Source organism: Macrobrachium nipponense, chromosome 2 (genome assembly GCF_015104395.2).
Source record: "Macrobrachium nipponense isolate FS-2020 chromosome 2, ASM1510439v2, whole genome shotgun sequence".
Classification (NCBI taxonomy): domain Eukaryota; kingdom Metazoa; phylum Arthropoda; class Malacostraca; order Decapoda; family Palaemonidae; genus Macrobrachium; species Macrobrachium nipponense.
This window is the reverse complement of record NC_087201.1, coordinates 28,619,604-28,632,610: the sequence shown is the minus strand read 5'-3', so window position 1 is coordinate 28,632,610 and position 13,007 is coordinate 28,619,604. Positions and strand designations below refer to the sequence as shown.

The window sequence follows — 13,007 nt, the reverse complement described above, 5'->3', positions numbered from 1 at the left end:
TGGCACTTATCGTCATTTTTATGAAAATATTTCAAAACTGATAAAAGCTACAACCATGGGTTGTTTTTTGTTTTATTCTACATGAAATTGCACACATATTTATATATAAAACTTTATGTACGGCTAATATAAAATGGTGGAAACATTACGACAATCTGACGAAAAAATTTCTTATTTTTTCGGAAGTTACCACGCAGACTTATGGAAAAAGTTTTTTCAAAAAGTCACCATAAATCAAAATATTGTGCTAGAGACTTCAAATTTGTTGCAAAATGAAGGTAAATGATTGAATATTACTAGAATATATTTGCGTTTTTCGACCATTTTGGTCGAGTCAAATTTGACCGAAGGTTGAAATTTTGGCACTTATCGTTATTTATATGAAAATATTTCAAAACTGATAGAAGCTACAACTATGGGTTGTTTTTAGTTGTATTCTACATGAAATTGCACACATTTTAATATATAAAACTTTATGTAATGGCTAATATAAAACGGTGCAAACACTACGACAATCGGTCAAAAAAATTTCTGATTTTTTCGGCAGTTACCGCGCGGATGTAAGAAAATAGTTTTTTTTCAAAAATTCACCATAAATTGAAATATTGTGCTAGAAACTCCCAATTTGTTCCAAAATGAAGGAAAATGATTGAATATTACTAAAATGTAAGCGTTTTAGCTTACAATTGTGTTTTTAGACCATTTCAGTTGAGTCAAAGTTGACCAAAGGTTGAAATTTTGGCACTTATCGTGATTTATATGAAATATGTCAAAACTGATAAAAGCTACAACCATGGGTTGTTTTCAGTTGTATTTTACATGAAATTGCACACATTTTCAATATAAAACTTTATGTAACGGCTAATATAAAACGGTACAAACATCACGACAATCGGACGACAAAATTTCTTATTTTTTCGGAAGAGTTACCGCGCGGACGTAAGAAAAAAGTTTTTTTTTCAAAAATTCACCATAAATTGAAATATTGTGCTAGAGACTTCCAATTTGTTGCAAAATAAAGGTAAATGATGGAAAAAATGTAAGAGTTATAGCTTACAATTGTGTTTTTAGACCATTTCAGTCGAGTCAAAGTTGACCGAAGGTTGAAATTTTGGCACTTATCGTGATTTATATAAAATATTTCAAAACTGATAGAAGCTACAACCATGGGTTGTATTTTGTTGTATTCTACGTGAAATTGCGCACATTTTCATATATGAAACTTTATGTAACGGCTAATATAAAACGGTGCAAACATTACGACAATCGGACAACAAAATTTCTGATTTTTTTGGAAGAGTTACCGTGTGGATGTAAGGAAAAAGTTTTTTAAAAAATTCACCATAAATTGAAATATTGTGCTGGAGACTTCCAATTTGTTGCAAAATAAAGGTAAATGATTGGATATTACAGGCAGTCCCCGGGTTACGATGGCCTCGGCTTACGTTCTGAGGTTACAACGCTTTTCATTTATATTCATCAGACATTATTTCCAGGGTTACGACGCCTACAACGCTCATCTGGCAGATGAAATATGACACCAAAAATGCAAAATAATCAATATTTGAAGGTTTTTTGTTTATGAAAAATGCCATAAGAATGCAGTTTACATAGTTTTCAATGCACCCAAAGCATTAAAAGTAAGGTTTTCTTAGGATTTTTTACGATGTTCCGGCTTACGACAATTTTCGGCTTAGACGCGTCTCAAGAACGGAATTCCTGTCGTGACCCGGGGACTGCCTGTACTAGAATATAAGAGGTTTAGCTTACAATTGCATTTTTCGATCATTTCAGTTGAGTCAAAGTTGACCAAAGGTTGAAATTTTGGCACTTATGATTTATATGAAAATATTTCAAAACTGATAAAAAGCTACAACCATGGGTTGTATTTTGTTGTATTCTACATGAAATTGTGCACATTTTCATATATGAAGCTTTATGTAACGACTAATATAAAACGGTGCAAACATTACGACAATCGGACGACAAAATTTCTGATTTTTTCGGAAGTTACCGCGCGGACGTAAGGAAAAAGTTTTTTTTCATAAATTCACCATAAATCGAAATATTGTGCTAGAGACTTCCAATTTGTTGAAAAATGAAGGTAATTGATTGAATATTACTAGACTGTAAGAGTTTTAGCTTACAATTGGATTTTTCTACCATTTCAGTCGAGTCAAAGTTGACCAAAGGTTGAAATTTTGGCACATCATTATTTATATGAAAATATTTCAAAACTAATAAAAGCTACAACCATGGTTTTTTTTTTTGTATTCTACATGAAATTGCACATATTTTCATGTATAAAACTTTATGTAATGGCTACTATAAAACGGCAGAAACATTACGACAATCTGACGAAAATATTTCTGATTTTTTCGGAAGAGTTACCGAACGGACGTAAGGAAAAAGTTTTTTCAAACTGATTTTTTCGGAAGAGTTACCGAACGGACGTAAGGAAAAAGTTTTTTCAAAAAGTCACAATAAATAGAAATATTGTGCTAGAGACTTCCAATTTATTGAAAAATGAAGGTAAATGATTGAATATTACTAGAATATAAATGTTTTAGCTTACATTTGCGGTTTTCGACCATTTCGGTCGCGTAAAAGTTGACCAAAGGTTGAAATTTTGGCACTTATCGTTATTTATATGAAAATATTTCAAAAATAATAGAAGCTACAACCATGGGTTGTTTTTAGTTGTATTCTACATAAAATTGTGCAAATTTTCATATATAAAACTTTATGCAATGGCTAATATAAAATGGTGCAAACATTACAACAATCGGACGAACAAATTTCTGATTTTTTCGGCAGTTACAGCGCGGATGTAAGAAAAAAGTTTTTTTTTTTTAAATTCACCATAAATTGAAATATTGTGCTAGAGACTTCCAATTTGTTGCAAAATGAAGGTAAATGATTGAATATTACTAGAATGTAAGAGTTTTAGCTTACAACTGTGTTTTTCGACCATTTTGGTCAAGTCAAAATTGACTGAATGTTGAAATTTTGGCACTTATCGTGATTTATATGAAAATATGTCAAAACTGATAAAAGCTACAACCATGGGTTGTATTTTGTTGTATTCTACATAAAATTGTACACATTTTCATATATAAAACTTTATGTAACGGCTAATATAAAATGGTGCAAACATTACAACAATCGGATGAAAAAATTTCTGATTTTTTCGAAGTTACCAAGCGGATGTAAGGAGTTTTTTTTTCAAAAATTCACCATAAATTGAAATATTGTGCTAGAGACTTTCAATTTGTTGCAAAATGAAGGTAAATGATTGAATATTACTAGAATATAAATGTTTTAGCTTATAATTGCATTTTTCGACCATTTTGGTTGAGTTAAAGTTGACCAAAGGTTGAAATTTTGGCACTTATCATTATTTATATGAAAATATTTCAAAACTGATAAAAGTTACAACCATGGGTTGTATTTTGTTGTATTCTACATGAAATTGTGCACTTTTTCATATTTTAAACTTTATGTAACGGCTATTATAAAACGGTGCAAACATTACGACAATCTGACAAAAAAATGTCTGATTTTTTCGGAAGTTACAGCGCGGACGTAAGGAAAGTTTTTTTTCTCAAAAATTCACCATAAATTTAAATATTGCGCTAGAGACTTCCAATTTGTTGCAAAATAAAGGTAAGTGATTGAATATTACTAGAATATAAAGGTTTTAGCTTATAATTGCATTTTTTGACCAATTTGGTTGAGTCAAAATTGACCAAAGGTTGAAATTTTGGCACATCGTTATTCATATGAAAATATTTCAAAATTGATAGAAGCTACAACCATGGGATGTTTTTTGTTGTATTCTACATGAAATTGTGCACATTTCCATATTTAAAACTTTATGTAATGGCTATTATAAAACGGTGCAAACATTACAACAATCTGACAAAAAAATTTCTGATTTTTTTAGAAGTTACCGTGCGGACATAAGGAAAAAGTTTTTTTTTTAAATTCACCATAAATCGAAGTATTGTGCTAGAGAAAGACTTCCAATTTGTTGCAAAATGAAGGTAAATCATTGAATATTACTAGAATATAAATGTTTTAGCTTACAATTGCATTTTTCGACCATTTTGGTAGAGTCAAGTTGACCGAAGGTTGAAATTTTGGCACTTATCGTTATTCATATGAAAATATTTCAAAACTGATAAAAGCTACAACCATGGGTTGTTTTTTGTTGTATTCTACATAAAATTGCACACATTTTCATATATAAAACTCTATGTAATGGCTAATATAAAATGGTGCAAAAATTATGTCAAAGTGACAAAATAATTTCTGAGATGTGTCGCTGATGCTTTTTAGTGCAAGAAGAAAGAAATTTGCGCATGCGTGTTTGGATAACGCTTGTAAACAAAACAACAGCTTGATTCGTGAACTCCCAGCATCCCTCAAGGTGCAAAAGTTTTCACCAAGTAGGTCTATAACTATTTTTCCGCGAATTTAAAAAAAACTTTTTTGCGTTGACGTATTATACATTAATTAAGCACCCAACAGACAATTTTTGTCGACGTTTAATACGTCCAATAGCCGTTTAAGGGTTAATCAAATATTAGGCAAAAACAAAAATCAACATATATGTACATCAATTATCTAATATTACATCAATATGTAGCAAATTTAAAAAGCCATATAAAGAAAAATCAATAAATATAGTCATACTTCATGCCTTCATGTTTTTGGATTCACAAATTCACAGGTTTGTGAAATTTTCACTGGACCCTAATTTGCATCTGGAATTATTTCACAGATGTGCATACAGAATGTGCATGTTTTCTTTATTCTATTGAATTGTACCTTTGTTATATGACTTCTGTTACATATGAAGTTTACATAGTTTACCTTCCTGACAATGACAAAGAAAACATCAGTCATTTAGGTCACACTTGTTACCTAGTTTTACCCTACTGTGAGTGGATATATGATGACTATGATAAAACACCAATAAAAAGGGTAAAAAAGCAGCTGCCACAGCTTGCTTACTTGGCTTGAACTGGGGGACAGTATCAAGAATCATTTATTTCAGTGCAGCCTTCGACTGTGTCAATCAAGAAGCACTTACCTACGAGCTAAGATTACTGGGAACTGGTAGACCTTTGGTCAGAATTTTAAATGACTTTTTAATAGGCAGAACCCAAAAGGTTTGTACTGGTGGTCACCATATAGTAATGTTATTTCAGGAGTTCCTCAAAGTAGTGTTCTTGGTCCTTTATGATTCATTATCTACTCTAGTGAAATGTGGTAAAGATAGACAAATTGATTGCATACTTTGATGATACTACTCTTCTATCTACTATTATTTTCTGCACCTTAGGTCTGCGGTTACAGAATCCTTGAACATCTGGCATCGAATCATGAGTGGTGTAATGGCATGGTTTTACATGTCAGGTACTTAATATTTTAGGTTTAACTTTTGATAAGAAATTGACTTTTGAGAAGCATATATGTAATACTGCTTCTTCTGTGTCTCAAAAAATTGGTATCTTGCATAAATGTTTAGAAAGTTTCAGGATGAAGCTACTATATATATATGTAAGTGTTTTACTCTTCTTTTCATGTTTGAAGTACTGTTCTCCAATGTGGTCTTCTAGTAGTGACTCTTATCTCAACTTCCTGGTTAGTTATGTCAAAATTCAAGTTTATTTGGCCAACTCTTAATGTTGGCTTATGGCACAGGCATAAAAGTGAGTCAATATGACTGTTACTTATAATGTACTACATGACCAAGCTGTTTTTGTTCACAACACTAGATAGGCTGCTGCTGCAAACAATATGAAATTTTCTAGTACATATAAGAACAACTGCATGATCAAGAGTCAGACTTCTGGGTCTTTTCAAATGAGTGAGGTATTGTAACTTACACAAAAAAGGCAGGGAAGAATATTAAGAGTCGGAGGCATTACGGCAAAGACCCGAGAAGGGTTTACGTACCTTATTGCCAGTCTCCTTCTTCCCTTTCCTAAAGGAAGGAGTGGGATTGCTTCTATGATTCTAATAAGAAAAGTAGAAAGGAAACTTGATGTGTAGACTTACCAGATCAGACACCAGTCCAGCAAGTGTAGGTTCAAGTTCTATTCTTAACCTAAAGAGAAGTAGAAGAACAAGGAAGGAGGAGGAGGAGAGACCAGTCCCTCTCAATTCCTTCTCACCTCTAGAACAGCACACCTTAGGCATTATGCAACTTGTCCTCTTAAGGGAGCCGGGCAAGAAAACACAACTTGTCGAGCATCCACCACAGGTCCAAGGAAAAAAGGGTTCCAAGGACTTGTGGGCAAAGACCCAAAGAAAGATAAATGTGGTCCTGATGAGACCATGCATATCTTTCAGTCCGACATATTCTTCAAAATGCGAGGAAAGGACTAAGCCACTGGTACCGTGTACTCTCAGGGAAACTGTATAGGTGGCATCGTCGCCAACTACAAAGAACCTCCTCCTGATATCACGAAAACCAGGAGAAAGACGTGTCCTTAGGCATCCATGTCAAGGACGATGAGTCTTCCGAAGGTACAGCAACATGTTAATAGGACAAAGTAATGATTGATGTGGATCATCAATTACAAAGTCCAAGGCATAGGGGATCATGAAGGACTCGAACCTGTCAACAGATGCCGAAGGATTCGGAGTTCATTATGACATCTGAGATGGAGTAGAGACATGATATCTGTCTTTTGAATGGTGATATTGAAGAAATGCAAATCATTACCCTCTTCACCAATGCCAGAGAGAGACGAGATGCAGTCTTGAAAAGCAAAACTGATGATTCTCACAAGGGCATGTGCGCTCTAAATGAGAGTCAAATGCTGTCTAGAGACGTGAGATCCCTGTCATGAAAGTCAAATGCTTTCTAGAGAAGTGAGGTCCCTGTGATGGTAAGACAGAGAGAAGTTTCTCAACAGTACTTAAATCTTGACTGAGGAGAAACATTATTACTTATGTGAAGGACTAGGGCAAATGTGGACCTATGTCTTTCACAACTGAATCAAAGAGAAGTAACTCGCAATTCTGATCAAAGAAAAAGTCCCGTCAATGACACGAACTTGTGAAGACCTTTCAATCCTTGGAATGTTACAGAGGATTGAAAGAATTATCTAGTTATTTCTACTGCTGCTTGGCGAGATAGCAAATGTTTGCAAGGAAAGCTGGATAGTCTTTCAGTAGTGAAGACACAAGGATTGTACTGCCTGGAGAACCACTCTTGTGTCACTGGCACTCAAGGATGGGTCAGGGAGGAACTCCTCTCGTTGCCTTGGAAACAGAGCTGGCAGATAGAGTGAAAAACAAAGTCTTTTGTCATCTATTTTTTATTTGGGGTGTACAATGTTTGCTAACACCTTACGAATTAGAAAATTGTAGAGAGAAAACAAAACCTGTCATGTTTGACTGAAAAAGTCATTCTGAGTCATCGCAGTGGCCCATGGGTCAGGTGCCATGAAAAAGAAGACCTAAAGACTTCTGTTGTACTGGGTGGTAAACAGAAAGGTGATTGATAAGGAGTCTACTGAGACATATCTCTGTCTGATGATTTGGAGCACGAGACAGAAACCATAATCGAGAGTCAAATGCCGCCACAGACCTAGGTCTTTGTGATGGTCAGACAGAGAGGTTCCTCAAATAATCAACTCTTGACTGAGGAGAAACAATACTGAGAAACAATACTAAGATGAACAATTTTTCTGTGAGACAGCAGTACCCTGCCCCTCACTTGACTCCAGAGGCTGAGTTGCTTGCTAGTTGTACATACATTTTATCTTGAAATGTGTCTGGCTGATAGAGCTATTGAGTGCCCAACAGTTACCTTCGAGCACCTGCATGTTAACCGCAACAGGAGGAAATGAAAGCCTCTTGTTTGGTGATAAATGCCACTGCTATGGTGTTGTTGCTTAATGACACCACTGGGTGCCTCAAAATTGATTCCTGAAACTCTCGGGAGGCCCAAAAGGCTGCTTTGCGTTTCAGGATGTCAATGAGGAAGTACTTATATTGTCTAAGTCACACACCTGAAGACAATGGTCCTACAGGTATGCACCTATTACTCGGTTGGTGCATCTGTTAACAGACACATGTTGCAAGGAGAATATAGTACATACAAGTATATTCAAAGGCTCCTGATCGAGCACCAACCTAATTCCTTCCTCATCATTCAAGAGAGGAAAAGGGTTAAGGACTGGAAGCAGACCTTCATTCTCTAATGAAGAGAGTGAAAGGGAAACTGTCTTGAAGGGAGGCCTATATGGCGACAACAGGATACTGAAGATAACTAGCTTTTAGCTGAATTGGTTCCGAAACGAGAACACATAAGAGGCAGAAGTTCTATGGATGATGGCCTAGATCTGGAATAAAGTAGGTATTCACCTGAAGGATACCTACTACCAGGTCTTGGCTAAGTCTTATCAAGTCCAGAGACAAAACAAACAACTCTTCTTTCAAGTACTGGCAGTAGGAGAATGCCTGTACGAGCATTCTTTTTATGTCCTTCCTTCTGCCTTCTTCCCCATTAGAAAGAGGGTTGAAAGAGAAACACTTATATGCAATCTCTCAGAAAAGAAAGAAGAAGGCTGAGACTTTTATGCCTTGCCCAGAGGACAAGGCAGACGCCTTGGCACATTCCTTAACCGCTGCAGTATCCATCACTCCCTAGGAGAGAGGCAGAACCAAATAAAGGTGTTCCTAAGGGTTGAAACGACTTCAGAACTTACATAACTGGAGATCCGAATTAGGACAATGTCCCTTTCCTTGGCACCACAACTGCCCACAGGTTACTGACTGGTGCTGAGTAAGGATGAAATCCTACAGGGGACTGTCTGGAGGGAAACCATAGCAGTGTTCTCCAGGCTTGCTGTCTCTTGTTGCCTGAGGGAATACCCTTTGTGGCGACAAGAAAACAGTGCGAGGCCCAAGATTGTTAAAGAAGAATCGCTCCTGTCGCAGCAGCAGAGGGGAAGAGTGTTTGACTGGGCGTCTTGAAACTCCGAATGAACTCCTTGTCCAGAGAAAAGGTATTCAACTAGTCGAGAATGGCCTTACAAGCAAGGAATGCAGCACCCCTAAGATTCTCTCCTGGAAGAGCAAGGGACTTGGGCAGTGAAGATTATTCGCAGGGGAAGCTGCAGTCCTATTCCTGAGATCAAAATGCTGTTGCCATGTGCATGTGTGATGGGGTGAACGGCAGTTTTCTACGTGAGTGTGTGTGTGTGTCCATGAATTGATGAAGGCCTTCACTTAGTCCTTTTTAACTAGTTTAATTAATGAGGTTTTAGAATTTAGGGCTGTGCTATATGCCTAACTAGGCATACTTCAGGCTACTTCTTTATTTGCCATTTCAATCATATATTTTCAGCTGACAAATACAAATCAAAAAGGATATTATCTAAAAATGCTGTTCCCTCGGAATAGTTCCGCCTGTCTGAGCCTACTACTACATGATGTCACGCATAAAAGATGAGCCACACAAAATGGCAGCGGCCATGGTGCAATAGAAAATAATAAAATGCCCCTTTTCAAAAACTTTTTTCACCAGGGGTACTTAAATAGAATAATACTACATGGAACAGCTAAAATGCAACCATAAGTTCTCCTTTAAGATTAAGTCACTCAATCGCCATCACATCCCCTGCTCCTCTTCGCCTGACAAGTGAGCGAAGAGGGCAAAGGAGATATATCTCCAGAGGGACAAAATGCTATAAGGAAGAATACCGGGAGAGAAAAACTAAGGGCAAAAGCTCAGAAGTTTTCCTCCTGGTAAACTTCCAACGGTGCAAATGGCACCCAAACATCAAAAAAATAATCATAACAAATATACTTAGGTGCTCTTAATCAAAGGGAGTGTGAATGCCATAAGGATGAATGCTATACCCTTGGCCGCCGACCCTGAGACAAACACGCTGGGGGAAAGCAGCCTGCAAGGCTATCACAAATTGTGGGTTTGTATAGTAATAAATATCAAACACAGTAGTATATTCAATATATACAAAAATAATAAAAGAAAATATCCCACTGGGAAAATTGAGTTTAACGACAGTCAGGCAAGTTTTAATGGCTGTCTTCCAGCTTACCCATTAGCAATCCCTATTGTAAAGAACCGTGGGTTTGTGTATTATGTAGGAACAAATGCCCATTCTTGCTCTAGAATAATAAGATGCTGGAATAGTCTTGTTCTAGTTCAAAGCTAAAAGTTATAGAAAACATGACTTTATGAAAATCAGAAAAACAGAAAACAAGCACAGTACTTGTGATTATCTATTACAGGGGTTAAGCACACAAGCTACATCAAATAACAAAGCATTGTTCATATATTCATACAAACTATTAATAAAAACACTGCTTAAAATGCATTCAAAGTATACTTTACCTTATTAGATTTTTTCTTCTTTTTCTTCTCCTTTATCTTTGTAATTTCTTGAGCTTTCACATTTTCTTCTGTGAGAGGATAGTCAGCTCCAAAATTTCCTGGAGCCCTGCAATTAACATCTAACATCATAAAAATATTCCAGCTAATTTTCAATACACAGGATTCTAAATGCTGAAACATTCTTTTTTACAATTCTCAATTAGTACATGGCAAACAAATGAGTTTTTAATTGTTATGCGACCTAGATATGAACCTATTACTTTTAACAACCATTTGAGCAGCACTGAGTCATGAATTCAAATTGGAGCAGATGAAAGATAATAGATGAGTCCTAACCTTACAAGGGATGTCTCACTTCAATGGCTAAATGCTTCCACCATTTCATGACAATCCCATCAATCATATTTACCCTTAATCAGCAATGTTAAATTCAAACTTCTGAAGCGTTGTATACGTATAGAAAAAGAAGAATACGTACTAACCAGAAACCAATTATACTGACTGTATTTAATTATACACCTTTAACTCACAGGTAGGAAGGAACTGCTGGCCTTATCTTTGCTTGTGTCTACATTGTGACAACACATTTTTTCACCAAATGAATTTAATTCTATGTAGACTACATACCAGGTAGGCTTTAAAATAAGATTACCAAACTTTTGGCTAATGTAACAATTCATAATCATCTCAGTACAACTACAGGGTAACTCCGCATGGACTGCTACGTTGTTGTTATGGAAAGGTTCTGTGCATGCACAAGTCATTAGGGAGCAATATGTTCAAGGGATTGGCTAAGGAAATCTATTATAAAAGGAGCTATACTAACCTAACATACCCTACCTAACAGGCCGTGTTACTTATAACAATGCATGCGTGATAGCATTCAAGGATGGCCAGCATACAAAAATATATCAGTTCTGAGGTTAATTACAGGTTAATTATAGTCAACTGCCAAAAAATAACAGTAAATTCTTTGTAAGCAACCAAAATACTATAGAAAAATGACATTTTTATAATAAAATAAAGTTTTATATATACTACTTACCAAGTAGTAATTACAGTGGAACCTCTACATACGAAAGTCCTTATGTACAAAAAATTCAGGTTACGAAAGCAAAGACGAAGATTTTTTTTTTGCTTCATTGTACGAAAATAATTCAGGTTGCGAAAGGGTAAAGTCCGAGATTCGCCCGGGCCGCCGAGAACAATTTTAAAACTGGTGCCCCGCCAACTCAGTAGACTTCCCACCATCCTCCCGCTCTCCCATTGGTTCCTGATGCTAGTCACCGCCGTAAGATTCTGCTCCCCTATTGGTCAGCATCTGTCCCATCATAACTCTATGCAAAGGCGTTCCTTGACCATTTTTTTGCATCAGCGTTATTGTAAACACTTGGAATTTGTTCGTTCACACATATTTCGTTAGTTAACATAAATTCGTGTTAGTGATTTCGCTTTCGTTGTACTGTAAGTTACTTTATCGTGTTGTGTCTGTTAATGACTTACATTATTAGCCATGGGCCCCAAGAATGTTGCTGAAGTTCACGGAAAGAAGAGGATGTTTTCTATGGAGATGGAGATATGTAATCAAGAAGTGTTAATGTTTTCCGCCATTTTTTAATGTGTTTCGTAGAGTTGAGCGTTCATGTTTTCTGCTGTTTGTCCTCCCCCTCTGTCTTCACTTTCAGACATCGCCTCACTCGAAAGGTAAGGTCCCACATTTTACTACATACGTATGTACATGTACACACAGTATTTCTTGTACCCTGTACACTAATACACTTTATTTACAGGTACAGTAACGGTTAGGTTAAGTATTGAATGGTCCAAATTGTTGTATTTCATTGTTTATAGGTCAATTTAGCTTTATTATAAAATTTACTGTGGTGTTTTTGTAGAGCTTGAAACGAATTAGACAATTTACATGTGAAACGTAGTTCTAGATACGAAAAAATAAGGTTACGAAGGACGCTTCAGAACAGATTAATTTCGTAACCTGAGGCACTACTGTATTTGGCTGTACAGTGGTACCTCGACATATGAAAGTCCCAGCTTACGAAAAATTCAAGTTCGAAAGCAAATACAAAGATTTTTTGGCTCTACATATGAAAATAGTTCAGGTTACGAAAGGTTGTTGCTGTAAAGTCCCTAGATTCGCCTGGACCATCGAGAACAATTTTAAAACTCGCACGCCGCCAACTGAGTAGACTCGCCACCATCCTCCCAGTCTCCCATTGGTTCCTGATGCTAGTCACCGCCGTAAGATCCTGCTCTCCTATTGGTCAGCATCTACCCCATGTGCTCTATGTATTCTATTGGTAAAAGGATGCTGTAAATTGAAAAACTTATTCATGCAATACATTTAATAAAAAAAACATTAGGTAAAGATAGAATAAAGAATAGAAATGAATGGTTATTATACAGTTTGGTAGTTTCAGTAGTTGAAGAGATTATGAAAATTTATGATTACGTACTGTACTAAGTAAAAGTGGTTGCTTGGCGATCGTTCGCTACTCGTAGTGTGAACGTAAACAAAAGGTTGGAAGCTTATTTGTTTGTTTGTTTGTTTATTAGATTTAATGGTTACTTAATAATTATTTGAAATGAGTACATGCAATACATTTAA

General features: G+C 36.0%; 2 protein-coding genes across 8 annotated transcripts in view; both read right to left on the bottom strand.

Moving 5' to 3' along the window:
- Window positions 1–10,529, bottom strand: part of LOC135220499 (uncharacterized) — a 59,961-nt gene extending 49,432 nt beyond the window's left edge. The window contains exon 1 of the mRNA XM_064257640.1: window positions 10,385–10,529. Within this exon, the coding sequence (XP_064113710.1) occupies window positions 10,385–10,513 (129 nt within the window). The 5' untranslated portion in view covers window positions 10,514–10,529. The remainder of the gene's footprint in view (window positions 1–10,384) is intronic.
- Window positions 1–13,007, bottom strand: part of LOC135220502 (RING finger protein 145-like) — a 344,353-nt gene that overhangs the window by 303,634 nt on the left and 27,712 nt on the right. The gene's annotated exons all lie outside the window — the stretch shown is intronic.